This window comes from Mus caroli, unplaced genomic scaffold (assembly GCF_978045245.1).
Source record: "Mus caroli unplaced genomic scaffold, Mus_caroli_1 scaffold_3, whole genome shotgun sequence".
Taxonomy (NCBI): domain Eukaryota; kingdom Metazoa; phylum Chordata; class Mammalia; order Rodentia; family Muridae; genus Mus; species Mus caroli.
In genome coordinates this window covers 56,802,281-56,823,640 of record NW_028227258.1, presented here as the reverse complement: position 1 = coordinate 56,823,640, position 21,360 = coordinate 56,802,281, and the positions used below count along the sequence as shown (strand labels likewise).

General features: G+C 48.7%; 1 protein-coding gene across 1 annotated transcript; it reads right to left on the bottom strand.

Moving 5' to 3' along the window:
- Positions 1–18,309: 18,309 nt before the first annotated feature.
- Positions 18,310–20,964, bottom strand: Olfml3 (olfactomedin like 3). Its single transcript, XM_021158418.3, has 3 exons — positions 20,706–20,964; positions 19,862–20,147; positions 18,310–19,569 (listed from the first exon to the last, which is right to left on the bottom strand). The coding sequence occupies exons 1-3, from the start codon at positions 20,853–20,855 to the stop codon at positions 18,749–18,751; spliced, it is 1,257 nt and encodes a 418-aa protein (XP_021014077.1). The 5' UTR covers positions 20,856–20,964; the 3' UTR covers positions 18,310–18,748.
- Positions 20,965–21,360: the final 396 nt, after the last annotated feature.

The following is a 21,360-nucleotide window of genomic DNA, read 5'->3' as shown; positions in this document are numbered from 1 at the left end:
AGAACAAGCCTAAATGATGATGAGGCAATGAGCAGACTCATTCTGCAAACATGAACAGGGATCAGTGCCATGTGGGAATAATCTGAGAGACAGCAGCAGCCTTGCCTCCGGACGCCTCCCTGAAGCTCTTTCTCCACTGGAGATGCAGCTGACAGAAGCTATAGAACGTGAATGCTATTTCTCTCACCCCAGGAGACCACGGAAAAGAAGAAGAAGAAAATGAAATGATGTGAACCAAGCCCAGCATTCTAGAATGTACCCGGTGGTGACTCTGCAGGGGCACAGAGTCGCTCTCCCCTCAGCAATGGGATGCAGCTGCTCGAGGGAGCTCATCTGTAGATGGCGGGTTCACAGCGCTACTGGATTACAGACCCCGCGTCCCCCCTCCTCCCCTTTCCCCCCCCCCCCACCCCTCCACCATGTCTTCCCCTTCTGGGATGCGACCCAAGATAAACCCTTCCTTCTCTAGGCTGCATTGGCTGGCTACTTGGTCACAACTCTGAGAAGAGTAACTAACACCGAGTGCTGTTTGCAATAAACATAAATGGCCCACAGTCGGGCTGGGCTGCCGGGTAAGAGGAGGTTCTTATGCAGCAGATCACCGCGCAGCCATAAAACTCTCATGAAGAAAAATGACCCATGTGGGAAATTTTCTCCTACGGTACAGAGAAATCTAAAATCATCTTCCAAGACATTGTTTCTGAATATTTCCAATGGTATATATGTAAATAAAACAAAAATAAGTATAAAATGACCAGGAAGGTCTATGGTTGCATAGGGGAGGGTGATTTTTTTTTCTTCTTTCACATTCCTCACAGTTAGCGTGTATTATATTTTTAATTAGGTAGGCTGGGTTTTTTTTTTAAGCAATAACTTGTCTATCTTTAGGAAGACAGACAATTTCACACACATACTCACACACACACACTCACACACACACACACACACACACACACACACACACTTTTAGAGCAAACTTTTCATTCCATGGCCTCCTGAATAAGAGACTAGATCTGGCAGACACCAAGTGAACATAGGGTGAAGCTGTTGACACACGAGTCCCGTGCTGGGCCAGCTATTAGTGAGAAGATGGGCTCCCATTTTCAATGAGTAAGACTTCCAAGAGAGGAAATCTGGAGCATGCAAATGCATGATGGCTCACATGCCCAGAAAGCCAACCTTGGCCACTGGCCTGATGCAGGACCCCCTGGCCCAGAAGGTAAGGAGTTAGACTTAGCACCAAGAGATGCTGACAGATGCCTCCTTACCCGCCCCTCTGCACACATCTGCATTCTGCACAAGTAAGTCCAACCATACCACAATCAGCCTCCAGAAGGGCCACACTTTATCATATACATACAGATCAGAGCCAGTGAGATTACTTGCGCCCTGGATCACAACCTATTTTTTCAAAGGCAGTTGCTTATTTATTTTAAGAATACTAAAAGGATGTCAAGCCACTGTCTACCTTGGAATTAATGACTGTCCTTAGCTGAGAACAGGATGTAGCTTTTTTTTTTTTTTTTTTTTTTTGTGGTTTAATTATTTTTCTCTCCAGCGTCTTCAAGAGACTTGATTTGTTGAGTTCCATGGTCTTTCTCTGGTCCAACAGTCTTTTGTTTCCCCCAAGTCTAGTCCCCACCCCCACTCATTTTTTAGCACAGAAATTCATTAACAAATTCACCACAGAGAGTTATTCATTGTAGTTGTCTCATTCAGAGGTTTTTAATATCAAGAGTTACTGTAAATCATCTCTCCACTGTGATCATGTGAGCAAGAGAGCCATCTAACGAGGTCCACAGGGCAGCTCCTCTGCTCCTAACCCGGCTCAGCAAGGCTGGAGGAGGCCCCTCGGCTGAGGGGAGAAAACTCATTACCTCACCTCTAAATTAAATTATATACAAAGCAAATCTCTCCCTCTGCAGCCAGGCGAGGTGCTGCATGCCACAAAAATGCAAACAAATCGGCTTCAAACCCAGCCAGGGCTGGTGAGAAAAGCATTAAGGTTGGGCAGAAACACAGACACTGAACTTCCTCCTCGGCTTCTCCAGAAAGATTCACCTGAGGCCAAGCACAGATGAAGCCTCCAGTGGCCCTGACTGACCCCAACAGTGAGAATCTTCTCTCCTTTCTTAAAGGCAACATTAGAATCTTCTCTCCTTTCTTAAATGAAACATTGGAGGTTTGTCCGGTGACCACCATCCCAATGCCTGTGAACCACCCCCCTTCTGTGTGTGTGTGCCCATTTGTGTTCAGGTGTGAGCTAATGCCCCAGTGTATAATTTCTTATCCTTTTCTCTTCCTTCCTTCCTTCCTTCCTTCCTTCCTTCCTTCCTTCCTTCCTTCCTTCCTTCCTTCCTTCTCTCTCTCTCTCTCTCTCTCTCTCTCTCTCTCTCTCTCTCTCTCTCTCTCTCTCTCTCTCTCTCTCTGAGACAGAATCTCACTATCTCACTATGCAGTTCTGTGTCCTCAACTCATCAAGATGCATCTCTGCCTCTGCTTCCCCGGTGCTGGGCTGCAAGGTGTGCGCCACAGCACCTGGTTCTGACATATTTTCTTGAGACAGGTCATCTGCACTCAAAGCTCTCCACCTTGGCTTGGCTGGTCAGTTGCTGTCAATCTGACACAAACCTGGATGGTGTCTTTTTGAAAGAGGGAACTTTAGCTGAGGTATTGCCTCCATCAGATTGCCTGTAGGAGAGTCTGTGGGGGCATTTTTCCCTAAGATTGGTGTGGGAGGGGCAGTGGTGGTGCACACCTTTAATCCCAGCACTTGGGAGGCAGAGGCAGGTGGATTTCTGACTTTGAGGCCAGTCTGGTTTACAGAGTGAGTTCCAGGACAGCCAGGGCTACACAGAGAAACCCTGTCTTGGAAAAAGAAAGAAAAAAAGAAAAAAGAAAAAAGATTGATGTGGGAGGGCCCAGACCCACTATGGCTGGTGTCATACCTGGGAAAGTGGCCTGGGTGGTATAAGAAAGCTAGTAGTTGAGCAAGCCAGAGAGAGCAAGCCAATAAGCAGCATCCCTTTGTGGTTCTGCATCAGTTCCTGCCTCCAGGTTCCTGCCTTGAGCTTCTGCCCTGACTTCCCTTCATGGAAGATGCACTGTAAATTAAACTAAACCCTGTCCTTCTCAAGATGCTTTGGTCTCAATGTTTACCATAGCAATAAGAAGCAAACTAGAACACTGTCTGGCAGGCTCCTGGAGTTTTATTGTTGTTTGTTTTGTTTTGTTTTGTTTTTACATAAGTGCCAAGAATTTGCACTCAACCCCTCTTGCTCTTGAAGCAAGCACTCTTAACCCACTGAGCCCTCTCCAGCTCCACTCTGTGTTCTTGACTTCTACTGGTTTTGTTTTATTGAAAATGAGAGGAAATCAGGATGCTGGAAAATACTGTGAAGGACATCCAGTTTTTCTCTAGTTTTGTGTCAACTTGACACAAGCAAGAGCCATTTTGAAAGAGGGAACCTCAGTTGAGAAAATGCACCTTCCAGACTGGCCTGTGGGTGAGACTTTGGTACATTTTCTTGATTGGTGGCTGCCGTGAGTGGTCCCACCCCTGGGCTGATGGCCCTGGGTACTATAAGAAAGCAGGTTAAGTAATCCATGAAGAACAAGTCTGTATGCAGCACCCCTCTGTGGCTTCCGATTCAGTTTCTGCCTCTAGGATTCTACCCTGTGTGTATCCCTGACTTCCCTCAGTGATGGACTCTTATCTGGAAGTGGAAAATGAAATAAATTCCTTTCTCTCCAAGCTGCTCTTGGCCCTGGTGTTTTATCACAGCAACAGTAGCCTTAATTAAGACACCTTCCTCAACCCATAGGTGTGTCCTCGAGACTGCCCTGCTCAATACTCCCCTGGCCTTTGCTGAAACACCCCCAGGATTAGGAGAAGCACTCCTAAAAGTAACAAAGCAATTGGGTACATGACTGACTCAAGCAAACATAACCTACTTATCTTTCTTTCCTTTGTTTTTATTTCTTCTTCTTCTTCCTCCTCCTCCTTCTCTCCTGCTTCTCCTTCTTTATTAAACAGGATCTCAGGTAGCTCAGATTTACTATGTAGTGGACACTGGCCTTAAACTCCCAGACCTCCTACATCATGCTCCTGAAGTGCTAGGGTTACATGCCAGGCTTTAAGTCTTTTGTACAGATTTTATTTTATTGATGCATGTCTTTGTGTCTTTATGTGCATGTGTGTGTGTAGGTGGGCAGGGAAGTCAGAGAAAGCTGGATCATCCTGGAGCTAGATGTACAGGTGTTTGTGAGCCACCTCAAGTGGGTGCTAAGACCAGAACTCAGGTTCTCTGCATGAAGAAGCCAGTATGTGCTTGTAATCACTGAGTCCATCTATCTAGCCCACCCTGCTTTTAAACAATCTAAGGTCATGAGCTGGAAAGATGCTATTGCCTGAGGATGTGACTGGAGGTTTTCAGTTGGCAATTCAAGAGGAGGAGGAGTCACGAGAAGAATCCACTGCAGATACAGAGCCTCTCTCACTTCCACTCCGACCAAGTTGAGCTGTGTCCCTCTTCCTTCCCTGTGAGCTGTCCTAGTGAATCATCTCCCTTGTCTTCCCAGCATGAGCAGGATTTTCCAAGGCAAGCTCTCTAGTTCCAGGTGCTTTCTGCATCCCTTGCTTGTCCTTTTGCTTTGGGAGGCTGAGGCAGGAAGAGTGTTCAAGACATATCTGTTTCAAAAACACAACAAAAATCAGGACTCCCATGGGAAATGGGCCTCTGGGCATGCCTGTGGGAAGATGATCTTATGTTCCCTGAGGTGGGTGGTGCCATTCCCTAGCTAGAATCCCCTGGACTATACAAACGGAGAAAGCAAGTTGAGTTTCCTTCCAAATCCATTTCAGTTACAGGAGGAAAGACCTCTAGTTTCCTTGGTAACATATGGTAACCAATATGGGGCTCCCCACATTTCTAGTAACATATGGCCACGAAGAGACCCTACAGATGTTCCTCTGAGAACAGAACAGGTGACCACAGCCAACCATAGATCATTCTCTTTACAAGACACAGCACATGAAGGCTTGGATTGTATTGTGGTTTGCCTGAGAAATGACAAAAATATAATGATTTAACTGCACGTATAGAGACCCCCACCGGGAAGGAACCCGATTCCAGCCACTCCCACAGCTATCAAAGCACCTGATAGTGAACTCTGCTTTCATCACTTTGAGTCCAGCTTTTGGAGACCTGAGAAAAAGATCCTGACAAGGAACGCAGTAAAACAACTGTAGGAAAATGTTCTTGTGAGCATATGGAGGGATTTTAATGGGCTTTCATTTAAATTTTTTAAAATGTTCCGGCTTTTCTTGGTTCTCTTCCTACCTAATACGTAACGCTAAGCTTTTGTTAAACTCGTGCTCCCTCTGCCTCCAACCACCAAAGAATTAAAGGTCATCCTCTGCTACATAGTGTGTACAGGACCAGACCATATTCGGATACACGAGACTTGTCTCTCAGTACACAGACACAGATACACACAGATACACAGACACACAGACACACACACACACACAGACATGTATATAAACTATAGTAGTATAGGTATATGCAACAAACATATTTTTTAAAGCATGGGAGGGACTTGGAAAGATGGCGTCCTGTAAAGCACTTATTGTGCAAATACAAGGTCTTTGAATGAGTACACTCCCTGGTACACATATAAAAGTCTGGTGCTGCTGCACAAACCTGTAACTCGAGCCCTGGGGGTATGGGTGGGCAGACAGATTCCTAAAGCTCTCTGGCCAGCCAGGCTACCTGATCAGTAAACTCCAAGTTCAAGGAGAGACCTTATATCAAAAAATAGAGTAATCAGGAAGCCCGCAGGGGTCTGACCTAGGGCCTCCGCATCTATGCTATGGTTGTGTAGCTTGTTGTTCTTATGGGACTCCTCACAGTGGGCGCAGGGACTTTCTCTGACTCTTTTGTCTGCTTTTGGACCCTTCTCTTCCTACTGGGTTGCCCCATCCAGCTGTGATATGAAGGTCTATGCCTAGTCTTATTGTAACTCATTACGCTGTGTTCGGTTGATGTCCTGGGAGGCCGGCTCTTTTCTGAAGGGAAGTGGAGGAGTTGTGGATCTAGGGGAGAGGAGAGGTGGAGGGAGAGACGGGGAGGAGAGGAGGGAGGAGAAACTGTGGTGAGGATGTAATATATGAGAGAAGAATAAATAAAAAGTGACAGAGGAAGCCACCTATGCCGAGCTTTGATGCCAACCTTTGGCCTGTACATATACACACACCACACATCCTATACAAAAGACCTGGGGTGACACTAACTTAAGACTGTGGTCCCTGTCGGTGAGGAGATGAGGAGAGTGGGCTTGAGGAAGAGGTTAGCTATATCTAGAAACTGATATAGAAACTGGTTAAGAGGAAGATCTGCAGCAAGGCCTGTGCATACTGGTTAAGAGGAAGATCTGCAGCAAGGCCTGTGCATTAGCACATGTAGAAACTAGTTAAGAGAAAGATCTGCAGCAAGGCCTGTGCATTAGCACACTGAGTCTGAGTGGTAGTCCACAGTCTCCAGGTAAACTATTTTCTGTGTATGCAAAATAGTTCATAATTAAAAATACATCTTATAACAGTGGCCTTCACCCTGCTTCTCCTGTGTGCCTTCTCTGGGCACCTGTGGGTCACCTTTTCTTCCTGTCTCACTGCCTCCCCTCCCTTCTCTTCTGCTGTCCATTGTCAATGTGTCTGTGCTGGCTAAGTGTCACAGACTCCTGCCTCTGGAGGAAGCCCTTATGAGAGGCAGTGGTGTGCAGCATGGGATACATGGGATACATGGCAAGGTCTAATGCCTGTCTCCTCATCTGTAGGCTTGTGGTAAGTATCAAACAAGGCAAGTTATTCACTGTTAATTCCTTGATAGTCACAGTTCCAATGTGTTGACCCTGATGCGAGTGAGTCCCCACAGTAGTGCAGCCTTGGTGGCTATTAGCTCATTTGTTGTTGTTTGCTGGGGTATTTCTATCTACAGCCTTAGAGGCCGTTTAATAGTTCGACGAAATGAACTTAGTTCTGTGCCCTTACCACGTTGTACTAACTGGCAGTGCACGCTCATTCTTCCTCCTCTACACCCAGTGCTTCTGTCCTGAGACTTTCCTTCACCCTGTGGAGCCTCTTCAAATATCCCTCATTGGTGTACAGCCTCTTCCTCCACAGAATGTTTTTCTCAGGGAACTTCTCTTAAACTACTGAAGGAAACAACACCTTTTTTCTTTTCTTTTACTTATTCATTTTATGTCCCTCTCACTGCCCCCATCCCGGTCACCCTCTCCCAAAATACTTCCCCAAATTCCCCCTCTTTTTCTCCTCTGAGCCACCGTGACATATTAAGTCTGCAAGGCTAGCCTCATCCTCTCCCACTGAGGCCAGACAAGGCAACCCAACTAGAACATATCCCGTGTATAGGCAACAACTTTTGGGAAAGCCTCCACCCTGCACCAGTCCAGTTGGTGGGAACCCATATCTGCTACATATGATCAGGGAGGCCTAGGTCCAGCCTGTGTATGCTCTTTGGTTGGTGGTTCAGTCTCTGAGAGCTCCAAAGGTCCAGGTTAATTGACCCTGTTGGTCTTCCTATGGAGTCCCTAACCCTTTTAGGACCCACAGTCCTTCCTTCCATTTCTTCCATGAGTCCCCAAGGTCCATCTACTGTTTAGCTGTGGCTGTCTGCATCTGTCTGAGTCAGCTGCTGGGTGAAGCCTCTCAGAGGACAGCCATGCTAGACTCCTGATTGCAAACATAACAGACTATCATTAATAGTGCCAGGGATTGGTGCTTGCCCCATGGGATGAGTCTCAAGTTGAGCCAGTTATTGGTTGGCCATTTCCTCAGTCTCTATTCCATCCCCTGTCCCTGCATTTCTTGTAGACAGGATAAATTTGGGATTTCAAGTTTTGGGGTAGGTTGGTGTCCCATTGCTCCACTGGGGTTCCTGCCTGGCTACAGGAGGTGGCCTCTTCAGGTTCCATATCCCCAATGCTGTGAGTGACAGCCAAGCCCCCCCCCCCATTGATTCTTGGCTGCCTCCCTCATCCCGGGTCTCTGTGACACTCTGAAGATGTCCCCTACCTCTCCACCCCTGTCAGTTGCAGATTTCTCGTCGATAGCCAAAACAATCCTGAACAATAAAAGAATCGGTGACCTCAAGCTGTGCTACAGAGCAATAGTGAAAAAAACTGTATGGTATTGGTAAGAGAAACAGACATGTTGATCCATGAAATCAAATCAAAGACACAGAAGTAAACCTATACACCTATGGACACTTGATTTTTGATAAAGAAGCCAAAACCATACAATGGAAAAAAGCATCTTCAACAAATAGTGCTGGTTTAACTGGATGTCTGCATGGAGAAAAATGCACAAAACTCAAGTCCAACTGGGTCACGGGTCTCAACATAAAACCAGATACACTAAACCTAATAGACGAGAAAGTGAGAAAGGGCTTTGTACACTGGGACAGGAGACAATTTCTTGAAGAGAACACCAGTGGCTCAGGCACTTTTTTTTTAATCACCCCTGAATTCACTCCTTCTTCACGAGCTGTAAGCCTTGGAAGGCAAAGAACCGTCCCGAGTCCCCCTGGGCCCCCAGCACAAAGCCTGGCTCTTGTCAAATGCTTGCAGGTGGCATCAGCTGCGTTAGAGGACAAGGCCTGCCCCACTGCAGTCTGTCCAGTGGCTCAGAGGAGCAAACAGTGCTACTGATCATTGTTTCTGTGAGTGGCTGGGGCCAGAGGTGAGTGTCCAGCAGAAGCTGTGGCTCAAGGCAAAGATGAGTTCATGGGTGAGTTCAGAATGTCAGGGATGTGAACACGGAGAAAAAGACCAGAAACCAAAAAACAAACAAACAAACAAAATAAGAAACACTATGCAACAGCAACTGGGTTCTACTCCTGCTGGTTTCTGGCTCCCTGGCTGCTGCCCGCTGGCAGGGTTCCACATTCCAGGGAGAATCAACTGCTTCTGGAAGAATATAAACCTGGAGAAGACATGGTGCCAGGCACTCACCCCCCACACTCATGGAGCATCCTCGGAAGGAAAAGACAGCTCCAAGAGGCTGAAGACCCCTCCCCCTTCCTCTGTGCCTCCCAGGCTTTTTCTGTCCTATTTCATATAGAGTCACTAGTGAGCCAGACCACGGGGCACTGAGTCTGGAAATAATGAAAGGGACAAAGTCACGTCTAGCCTGGAGAGTTGTATCTACAGACATCAATATTGATGCATGAGGAGGCAAGAAGAGCTGTGTCAGGAGGAGGCTTTTGGCAAGGAACCATTCCTTCCCCCCCTGGCAAGGCAGGAGTAAGAGACTGCCCCTCCACACACCTGTCATATTTTGTAACATATTGTCCCTCTAGCATGGCACATGGGATATGAACACAAGACAATGTTTGCATTGTTTTCTTTTTTTGAGACAGAATTTTTTTCTTTGTTGCCCAGGCTGACCACAAATGCAGGCTCAACCAGTCCTCCAGAGAGGAAAACTCAGCTTGATCTTCTCCAGACTGTAAATTGGTAAGAGTGTTTTTCTGCCTCGCTTGCCCTCATTAAAAACCCTGAGAACATAAATCACAACTTATGACCAATAATTTGCCTGTAATTTACAGGCTTTCAAGTGAGTAGTGAAGTTGGGTTTAAATGAGATTATTCCTATCTCAATTTAAAATCCACTGACACAATTAGTATTTCCCCCATGTCTCCACTTACTACTTAATTATCCCAAGTGTTTCCAGATTACATCTCTTAAGCTTGCCGTAGATGTCTAACAAACATGCGACAGTAAAAACATTTTACTTCAATTAAGACTAAAGAGGGCTGGAAAGGACAAAGTGGGAAGGAGAAGCAGAATTGCAATGTCATAAAGTAGTAGGGGATTCACGTGTATGTGCATTTATTTTCCCTGTGCTGGGAGGGAATGCTGCCCACAAATCCAGGTCACTGGGTAGCAATTCCAGGGACTGGAAACTATTGCAGCCTCAGCCACTACTATCATAATATACACAGCTTGACTCATAAGAGTAAATGAATACTGCACATAGAAGGGACCAGACAGAGTGTGTGGACTAGGATACAGGTCCATGACTTGAAGGAACAGAGTGATCCAGGTGACTTTGAGGCTTCTTCCAGCTTAAAACGGGTGGTGCTTTTTGTCTCTGGAAAAGTCTGCCATCCTTCTTGTGATCAATAAAGGTACCTGGCATGCATGTCAACTTTAAATCTTTCAAATCCTTCTCACTCCAGTTTTGCCCCAGAGTAGAGTGGACAGCTGGTGTATAACAGTGAGAGAGGAGAGAGGAGAGAGAGGAGAGAGAGGGAGAGAGGGAGAGAGGGAGAGAGGGAGAGAGGGAGAGAGGGAGAGAGGGAGAGAGGGAGAGAGGGAGAGAGGGAGAGAGGGAGAGAGGGAGAGAGGGAGAGAGGGAGAGAGGGAGAGACCTAAATCTGGCTCCTGATTACAGGGAGGGCTGACAGGTGACAGGGGGAGAGGCAAGGGAGACACTGAGAAGAGCAGAAGCACGTGCAGCTCCGTTGTGCATGGTGTAATTAGTACAATACAATAGTGTAATTCAGCATGGTGGCATGGTAACTATAATGGACCTTGGCAATAGCTGAGTCATGGAGGGAAGTGAAACTGTGGTTATGTCACTGGGATCTGGCCATCAACTCACTTACAAAACATCACTCACACACGGAATGCACCCGATTCTGTCTGAGGAAAGGTGGATGAAGCTTGATCCCTGCCCTCAAAGGGCTCTGTGGAACTCAGTTTCAACAGCAAAAGATAGAGTAGATGATCAAAGTAGATGATCCCTAAAGCCCTTCCAAGACTTCAGGATGTTTCATGCGTTGGGACTTGAAGCATAAAATAGCTACTTTTATATCACTGTGACCAAAATACTTGACAGAAACACCTTAAGGGAGGAAGGACTTATATGGGCTCAGCTCATGTCCATACGGCTACAGAATAGTAAGCAGAGAGTGGTCCAATCTAGGGGGCAGGCTAGTAACCTTCCATGGCCCAGCTCTGGTGATGTGCTTCCAGCACGTAGGCCCCACCCCCTAATTCCCATCATATGCTCATTCTCCAATTCCCTCTCCAAAGGCAGTCAGGAGAGACGGAGAAGAGATCATTTGATAACTGCAGGTCTGAAACACAAAAATTCAACAGCCGCAAACAAAACCCATGTGCAACTGGTCCATAGTAAGCATCTGTAAGATGAAATGCAGTTATAACAGCATTAAAAGATCTGTCAAAACCAACAGCAGGATTAAGTCAAAAAAATCAATAGTGATGACCACAGGGACACACACTGAACAACCGAAATATCTTAGAAAATGATGTGGATGAAAAAAGCCAGGTTTGGAAAACGATGAAATTACACCATGCTCACTGTGTACACGATATCTCTCTCTCCTCCCTCTCTCTCTCTCTCTCTCTCTCTCTCTCTCTCTCTCTCTCTGATATGCTGCAGTCACAGAGAGGGCACAGTATGTCCCACCTTGCTCTCTTCCCTGACTGCTGGTGCAGAAGCCATCACTTCTACTCTTTCAGAGATCTACGATGGAAACTGGGTACCTTCCCCGCCTTTGAATAGAACAATGTGTAAATGGAGACGGAAGGACAGAAGGCAGTTTGGAAGCCACTGGTTTAAAGCAGATGGTTTCTTTCTTTCTTTCTTTCTTTCTTTCTTTCTTTCTTTCTTTCTTTCTTTTTGGTTTTTCAAGACAGGGTTTCTCTGTATAGCCCTGGCTGTCCTGGAACTCACTTTGTAGACCAGGCTAGCCTCGAACTCAGAAATCCACCTACCTCTGCCTCCCAAGTGCTGGGATTAAAGGCGTGCGTCACCACGCCCAGCAGCAGATGGTTTCTAATGCTTCACAGAAATGGCTACCAACACATGACTCAACAGCAAGACAGCAAGTGGCACGGGCCTGGGGACAAACATTTACTAAGCTCCCACTGGATGCTCTGCTGGATATCTAATTAGCACCAGCTCACCCACTCCTCATACCTGACTTGTGAAATAGGAACTACCCAGGGATGCACACAGAAGTGATTTGTACAGGAGCACACGGCCAGCTCATGGCGGAGCAAGCGCAGTTGAACCCAAGGTCGTGTCTCAGCTGTTTACACTCCAGCCTTCAAGACAGATTCCTGCTCCCATGGTTATCATCCATACCATCTTACATGACTTTAATTCCTCTGCTCCCTAGCTTCTGAGGACCTGCCTGTCTCCTGAGATTACAGTGAGGATGAAAGAAGAAAACCATGAACACTTTGCTGTTTTTAAAGGCCCGGTGCATGACAAACTGTAATGTGTGTACAGGGTCCTTGACCTCCTGCTCCAGATTTCCCTTCACTTAATTCTCATCACAGTCTGTCAGGTTGGAATGGCGTCTCCCCGTGGCGAGGAAGAAGTGAGACTCGGGTGAACCAACTTGCTCCAAAGTCACACTCCAGCACATGGAAGGACAGTCATGTGAAGTCAGACTTAAGTACTCCAGAGCCCCATCACTTCCCACTGCCTTTTGCTGAGTCATTGTTTTCTGGAGCCATGGGGCATAGACAGGCTAGCGCCACCTCAGGTGTCACCACCATGGGCAGACAGGCATGCCCTGCAGTTGAGCTAGGATCGCTTTGATTGTGTACCCATTGATCGTCTTTGTCCATCGAGAGCATTTACTGCTTGTCCACAGTGGGCCACTCCCGAGTCAGGTTCTCAATTCCAGGGACAGTGCGCTCTTCTGGGAACGCAAAGGCTCACAGAACACTGTGAATGCTAATTCTGTATGTATGAACATTTACTCATTCTGTAAGGACATACTGATCCCACTGTCTGGGCTCTGCTCAGAGGACACAATGATGGTCGAATGACGGTGGTGACAGGCTCCAGAGTGGATAGGTGCCCATAGCAGAGGCACCTGACTGTAAGGAGCCGCCCTCACATTCGCCATTACAAGATGGCTCTGATGGCACTGGCACCCGTGTAAACAAACCATCTGCGCATGCGCCGGGGTAGTTTTCCACCCCACGTGCTCTGCCTTCCCCGTGAATACAACTCCGGCCGATGGGCTGCAGCCAATCAGGGAGCGACATGTCCGAGGCGGAGGACAGTCCTCCATAAAAGGGACGGTTTCTGCCATTTTCTCTCTCTTCTCCACTGGCTCCTGAAGGGGTAAGCAATAAAGCTTTTGCCGCAGAAGATTCCGGTTGCCCTGAGCGTGTTCTTACCAGGGGGGACAAAAGCGCGAACAATACCTGACCTTGTGTGACTGAGAGTGCAAATGATCAGAAAACCCACCCAGTGGAGGGGATAACTGAGAACCACCACCATCTGCAGTTACTGAGCTTGCATATGTTGTCTTTACCCCCACAGGAAGAATCCTACTGAGTGGCTATTATTTTACTGATTGACATAACTTGGATCAGAGGGCAGATTCTGACCTGAAACTCTCACTAAGGTTCTCTGACTTCAAAGACTCTATAATATGTAGGTCACCTCTGAACACAATAAGCCAGCTACAATGGGATGAAAAGACACCATCATTAGATTAGGGTTTGTCACTTTGACCAATCTTGAGGCTTCAGTCCAGGGTAAGCAGGCCTGGCTGCATTAGGCATCATGTGGGGGGTGAATGATGAAGTAAAGGTGACTTCTATGAAGGTTGATAAGACAGAGGAAGGGGCTGGGAGCCCAATTCTCTCTCTCCACAGGCTAATGCCACAGACTCACCTCCTTGAACTAGGAAGGTCCCAAAACCTTCCTAGTGACATCATCTGGGGACCAAGTCTTCAGTACTTTGCAGGGCCACTCAAGATGCAAACTATGTGGACTAGAGAGATGGCTCCATAGCTGCTCTTCCAGAGGTCGGGTGTCTACTTCCCAGCACTTACATGGTGGCTCACAGCCTCTTTAACTTTAATTCCAGGGAGTACAACACCTCTTCTCGTTTCAAAAGGTCAGCAGGCATGCAAGTGATGCACAGACAAACATGCAATCCAAATACCCATACACACATATAAAACAAAGCAACATTTAAAGAGCCAAGCTGCAACAGCCGTGAATGGATAGAGCAGGAGAGTAAGTGCCTTGGCTGAGAGGGAAGACCCTATGGAGAAGGCATGGCTTGAGCGAGGCTCCACAGGGAGAGCCACAGGCCTACCACAGGCTCTTTCCTTATTCTAGTAAATTTCCTGGGTTGTGCTCAAGGAAGACTATCCTCCAGGGTCGTAGCTCTTTCCTGGTAGCTAAGGCATGGAGCAACTGGTTGGTTGGGAGATAGGGTGAATATAAGTCACTGGGTTGTAGGAAAGAGAAACCCAGTTTTTAGGGCTACACAAAGCCAGTAAACCTAAACCAGGAGGTATGCAAGGATGCAGACACTTTGTGGGACCTGTGAGGTAGAATGTGCTGTGTACCCCCATACCCAGGAGAGATGGCTGTAGGCGGGCTGTGAACACTGACCTGGGCCAGCCCCTCTTCCCTGCCTACTTCTCTACAAATGCCCACTTTGGCCCGAAATCTGGCTTTCACCATCCCTCTGCAGCAGACAAAAGTGGCTCCAAAGAGATGACTTTTTTTTTTTTTAAATTGAGGAAGGAAAGTGCCCTTGGATCTAAGTTCTCTGATCCGTCATTTCTAAAATGTCCAGAAAGGAGAATCTGACTTGCCCCTTCCTGAGCATCACAACTGTGGTCAGGAAGTCTATTCTCAGAGAGGCAAATGTTCAAGGGGGTAGACCCCTGAGGCCCGGGTTCTGTTCTGGCGAGCTGGGGCTGGGAGTCTTCCCTGTTCCTTTGTCCCTCTGCTGCCCTTTAGTTGATACACACTGGAATCTATGTTTTCATTCTTCTGTGCAGTTATTAAATCCATAAATAAAGACTTAATCTCTGAAGCTCTGCCTTGTGAGTCTAGGCATTAAAGAGGGGGAGGAGAGATACCGCAGCAGTTAGAATATCGGCTGCTCTTTGAGAGGGGACCTGGATTCAATTCCCAGCACCCACACGACGCTCACAACCACCTGTATTTGCAGTTCCTGGGGTCCAACACCCTCTTCTGGACTCTGTGGGCACCAGGCCTGCACAGCATACATCTAGACAAAACCATCCATATGCATAAGACAAATTAAAGAGAAAAGTGAACGCATGTGTAAGAGAGAGCTTACCAGCCTAGGCAGCTGCAGCAGCAAAGGACGTGGCATCCTCTCCCAGGCTGCCGGCACCAAGAAGATTCCAACCAGATAAACAGGTCTTGCCCTCCAGCTGAAGAAAGGGCAGGCTTACGGAGAGCATGCCGTAAAGCAGCCAGACAGGCTGAATAGCAAGCCTTAGAGACCCAATGGAAAGGCCAGGAGGAACACTAGGGTAGTCTCAGCAGCTCTCAGAAGCTCTCTATTTTGACCTAAGCCAGCTAGAAAAATAGAGAGATATGAAAAGGGACACTCGACGGGTGGTGGTGGCACATGCCTTTAATCCCAGCACTCGGGAGGCAAAGGCAGAGGCAGGCAGATTTCTGAGTTTGAGGCTAGCCTGGTTTACAAAATGAGTTCCAGGACAGCCAGGGCTACACAGAGAAACCCTGTCTAGAAAAACAAAAACAAAAATAAAAAAAATAAAAAAAAAAAGAAAAAGAAAAAGAAAAGGGACACTCCTAGGAGCCTCAGGACAGCGCCTGTACACGGCCAGGAAGAAAGAGGTCTGAAAAATCTGAGGCTGAAGGAGGAAGCGAGGGAAAGGGCTCTGGTTCCTGACTAGCTCACGCACATCACAGAGGAAACCGGGACAGAGCTGATTCAATGCCACTCTCTCTCTATCTCTCTCTCTCCCCCCACTACCCGGGGCTCATGGGTCTCCATTAAGTGGCGCGGACAAGCACTTCATTTTCTCTGGCAGGCACCAAGGAGGCAAGCACATTAAAGCAAAAAGGAGAGCTTTAGACAGTGAGGCAGAAAGTTTGGGGGCCTGGAGTGGGGTGAGAAGGTCCTCTCAACTCCTGCCGGCAGAGCGCAGCTGGACCACTAGTCTACAGGACAGTAGCTCCAGGGCTAGGACCCTTCCTGGTTTTAAATGGTGGATGTCTTCTGGCCTGCAATTGGGGGGAAATGTGGAATTTCTTTGTGGGCTTTTAACTCACTCTCCTCCAGTAGGGTCTGGGTTTCCCAAGCTCCTTTAGCCAACAAGAGGTCACAGCCTGTTTCAGCTAATGGGGAGGCCTAGGAGGTCTGGGGTGGGGCTGGGGATAGAGAAGGCTGATTTTAATGATGGGATTCAGCGGCCAAGACTGTCTCCTTGAGCAGCAGATCATTTCATTTGATGAATTTGGACAGTTCACGGCATCTACCCACACAGCACCTCTCAGCTTCTGAAAGACTTCCAAAATAACCCCCAGCCACTGTGCAAGAGCCAAAATGGGAAGAAAAAAAAGAGAGTGAGAGACCAAGTCCCTGCCCTTTCACATAAGACTATGCAAGCCTTTCCGAGGAAATTTTCAAACAAATCAACAACAAAAAAACAAAAGCGAGTTGCTGTTTTATCTTCCCCATTAAGGATTCTGGCAAACAAAGATGTCACAAGCCCACACCTGTTTGAAGGACCCAGGCTGTAGACAATGCAGCCATTTATTAAAGATACAGCCCATGCACTTGCCTGTACTGATATTGCTTACATACACCACCTGAGCCAGCCTCATTAGAGGCATCAAAAAGGCACAGACCCAGGCCCACCCTCTAGGCACACAGCCACACTGGGAAGGGGGCAAGCTACTGTCATGTGCTCATACACGTGCAGTTGCATGCCGTCACACAACACACTCGGAGTTCATTGCCCTCCTCAGTCTTTCTCAAACCTAAAATCCCTTCTGGTCGCATGTACACAGCCTAACAGAGCCACTCATTTGTATACATGAAGTCTCCCTGGGTAGCCCAGTCTCACACAGGTGCTCAGCCGCACAGCCATGCAGAGAGATGTGCACACGCACATTACACATGCACACAGCGCCACAGCGCCACTCTACACCTTGTCATCCCCTGGACCTGTTCTCCTCAAGGCCTCCACAGAGAATCCCCTCCTCCACAGCCCTCCGATATGCCCTGCATTGCAGCCAGATGTTCCGTGGGCAGACCCCTCTATGGGCTGACAGGCGGTGATTACTGTTGCCAGCCCCACATTAGGAGAGAATTGAATGGGAGAGGGCCCCCACCCGCCTCAGGCTCCCTACAATAGCGCCTTTGTGAGGTGCTTTGCTGCCTTTCTTTCCTCTTCCTCACCAACCTACGTCAGGAGCAGCTCTGCCTGTGGAGAGAAGAAAGACAGACAAAAGGAGGAGTGCTGGCTGATCCACCCCATCCTGGGGTGGAAAGAAGGAGGGCTCTACTGGGAGAGAAGGCTGTGTTCCTGTCCCCCTTCCTCCCTGGGTGATAATCCAGAAGGGCTGCGTGAGGTTAAACTCCCCCACTGACTTTTATCCATCAGCTAGCCTTATTTGCCTGGGAGTTGACCATGGAGATGAGACCTGGGAAGGGACATCGTGCAGAGACAAGCAGGTTCCCAGAGATGGAATCCAAAGCCTCTTGCTCTTCCAATCTCTCCTGGATTGCCCCCCTGAAGTCGGGTGCATATTAGACCAACAGGGGTTAAGTTTCCAGGACTCCAGTTTCCAGGGCTGGGGTGGGAGGGTGCGCAGCTGAGGGTGGAGAGAAGGAAAGTAGGGATGTGTTGGGGAGCTGGTGAGACAGACCAACATCTGGGATGGTCACTGCCCCTCCTCCCTGCCCAAACCGCAGACGCTGTGGCAGCAGGAAAATCGGAGCGGCTCAGACCAAGGATTGTGCAACCCAGACCCAGGAAGACCCAGTGCTGGAGGTGGGAGTGGGGACTTGGGCTCAGAGACAGAATCCACTTCAGAGGTGAGGCTAGACACACATGGATACTGCACGCTGGTTTCTACACTAGACTCCACAGCCAGTAAGAGTCACTTTCTGGTTCAAAATCCACCAAGAGGTGGAATGGGAAGCCCTGGCTCTGGGCTCCAGTGTCCAGCAGTCAGAGGCTGAGTGCCATTGCTGGTTCTCTGCGGCTGCTGTGGAGCACATGAGTGTGGAGGGGGAGGCCTTTGTCCAACAGTGCCCCACAGTAAAATGTGTAACTAGAGAAGTTCCCGAGGGAGCTAAGGGGGGCCAGCCCAGCCCTAACGTGGCTAAGGAGCAGAGACTGGGGCAGGAGGAAGAAGGCAGAACCACGAGAACTCTGATCAGAGGGCTACCCCAAATACACCAGAGAGGAATGGTGGGTTTTTCTTTTAATGCAAACTGTTACCATACAAAGTGATGTGGGGAAAGCCCCATTCTCCCTTACACTGGAGGGGGAAGGGAGGGAGGGCAGCTTTGTCTCTGAGTTCTCTCCCTTGGGTCATACTGAGGGCAAGCATGCTGTCGCCTGCTGTCTGGGGTTGACCCTCTCCAAAGGACAGGGCTCTGAGTTTGGAACTAAACTTTGTGGACATAGGGCAGGAGTGAAGATTCAGGGTGTTTGTTTGCTATTCAGTTCTAAAATGCTACCCAGGATCTGGAGTTCTGCATAAAACAGAGGGGCACGAGGATTTGGTTGTCCTTTAAAACTTAGGGTATATGAGCTACCACCACTGGCCTTCGTTTTGAAGAATGAACTGCAGGAGATCTCACAGGAATATAAATGTCTGGGCATAAGAATCAAGAGCACAAGGCTAGCTGCTTAAACCTCCTCCTCCTTCTTCTTCATCTCCAATTTGTAGACAATCTGGTAGCCATCATCCCAGGCATACAGCTGGCGCTCACGGGGGTTATAGCGAAGGCTGGCATGGGCACCATATCGGCGTGGAAAATAGGAGAGTGCTGCCCTTTCAGGGGCGAGAGTACCACTGGCATCGAAGGAACACTGAATACGAGCCCTACTGGCAGGGCGGGTGTTATAGACAACGTACAGGGTCCCACAGATGACAAACGCAGCCTCTGCATTCTCTCTGGGACATGGTGTGTCCCACTGCTGCTCTGTGTCAAGTGTCTGTGGGTCTAACTTGGCTAGACACAAATGCCTGTCATCATCTCGAGTGGCATAGACAGCCCACAGGCCCTCCTCATCAGCTGCCAGGTCGATATATGTATCTGCTGTCAGCCCGTAGGGGGGTATCAGGCTCTCCGCAGGGAACACTGAGCTATCCACCACTGTTCGGTTTGCCAAGTGAAATTTGATCAGCTGCAGAGTGTTCTCCAATTCACCACCCCCTCCAGGTCCTCCAGGAGGCCTTCGAGCATAATAAAGGAAGCCACCGTACACCAGCTGCCCCGTGCCTACCCAGGGGAAGGGCACCCGAATTCGGGAAGCTTTCCGGGCAGCCATGGCAAGGGTGAAGTCACGCAGCCTTGGGAAAACAAACGCCGTGTCATTCTGGGTGCCGTCTAACACGTAGATCTTCTCTGCTGGCCCCAGCGGATCCTTGGTCCATAGGCCAGATGAACCACCAAACCGCTTCAGGATCTTCATTGACCTCACCTGAGAGACTGTGTAGCTACAGTCTAGTGGGGGAAGAGGAGAAAGCACAGGAGAAGGAAACAGAGGCCAAGAATTAGATGTGTATAACAGGAACTTCCCCCAGAGTGGGCCATCTGGAGAACAGAGACACACTTTTCCCTGCATGTGTCCACTCACGGAGGAAGGTTGAGAGATGGAGTACCGATAAAGGACAGGCCTCTAGAAACTCTCAATGAATGTGTCATTCTGAAAGATAGAGCTATGGTGGCTTGGGACAAGAAGAAAAGCAGGAAAGGGGAGTTGTGAAACTGTCTGGACCTCTGTGGGATCACTTACCTGTCACCATATCGTATTTCTCATTTCTTCGGCCCTTGCCTTTGGCTCCAGGACCTCCAGTCACCTTCTCATCCAGCTCTACACAGGGCAAAGCTGGGTTCTGTGTCTCCAGATAGTCTACCTCCCTTTCAAGACGGTCCACTCTTCCTGAGATGGAGTCTGCTTCAGTTCTGAGGGTCTCTCGCTCCTTCTCTGCCACCTCCAGGAGAGGCAGCATCTTGTTTTTGAAGTCCCGGAGCTCGGCAGCATGCCGACTACTCTGTTCCTGGCACTGGGCCAGCCGTTCCTGAAGGGATCGGGGAGTCAGGGAGGGGGAGTTGCAGGTTTATAGCTCCCAGGCAAGCAGAGGCCCAGCCAGGGAGTCAGGACCAGGAAAGGGACCAGCTCAGCCATGCTCCCACAGCAAAGGAAACTAGTCAGTGGTACCATCCCATCCGAGGAACCTGGCTTAATTCGCCTTGCGTTCTCAGTGATCTGAGCCTCCAGGAAATTAGGATGCTACAGACTTCAAATTGTCCAAAAGGGAGTAGATGTGGGGTGTGGGGAAGAAATGGACAGGAAGTTGCAGGCAGATTGCCTGGGAAACTTGAACAGTATAGCAGCATAGATGCAGCCTGATTCTGACTCTCATTTCCCCTGCCCCCTTATTCCATCTAATCTGAGGGAGCGGTGTTGTGTTTATTTGCTGGGCAATTGTCTTATGTTGGGGAAATAAAAGTCTGTAGTTAGGAGGCTACTCGTCATTTCTCACACAACCCGAACTTGTCACTCCCAGAGCCCTGACAGTTAGTTGCACCTATAGATGTTTACTTATCCCGGGTGAGAAGAGAAACAAGTCCCTCACCTCTAAGGCAGCTAGTCGGCGTTCCATGTACTCCACAAGGTGGTGCTGCTGTCCCTGAAGGGGTCCGATCCATGACAAAAAGAAGAGGAGCAGCAGAGGAGCACTGGGCCCCATGGCAGCCTTAAGTGGGGCCAGAGGAGGAGTGTGCATTCGGCCTCTTTCCCTCCAGCCCGTTAGCTCTGGGGGCGGGGAGGGGGCGGGGCCTCCTCCTTCCCATCTCTGGTGTCTCTCACTACTCTGGAATGCTTTCAGTCTCTTTACAACCCCCACCCCCTCCTTCCCGCCTGGCCTGATCAAACACAGATGGCCCCTTTGCACAGTCGCCAGAAGCCTTAACTACCAGCAACTTAGACTTGTGAACTCCTCCGGAAAGGGGAGAGATGGCAATCTGGAGGCAGAGGCCTTCTGAAAAAGGAGCAAGCTGCAGGAAGCGGAGACCCCCCGGAAACTCAGCAAACTCCATTCGTTTTAGGAGAGGGCTTCCAGTGCTGACTTTGTAAGAACCCAGCACCCTTCATTAACCTATCCCTTCTCCAGAAATAACAGAGTGGATTTTCTGCCTTGTTCAGTGAAGCCAGAAACACAGGAGATGAGGTTTGAGGGGATGGGGGCTGGGGCAGAGGGAAGTCAACTTTCTATAGCTCATTGGCGCCAC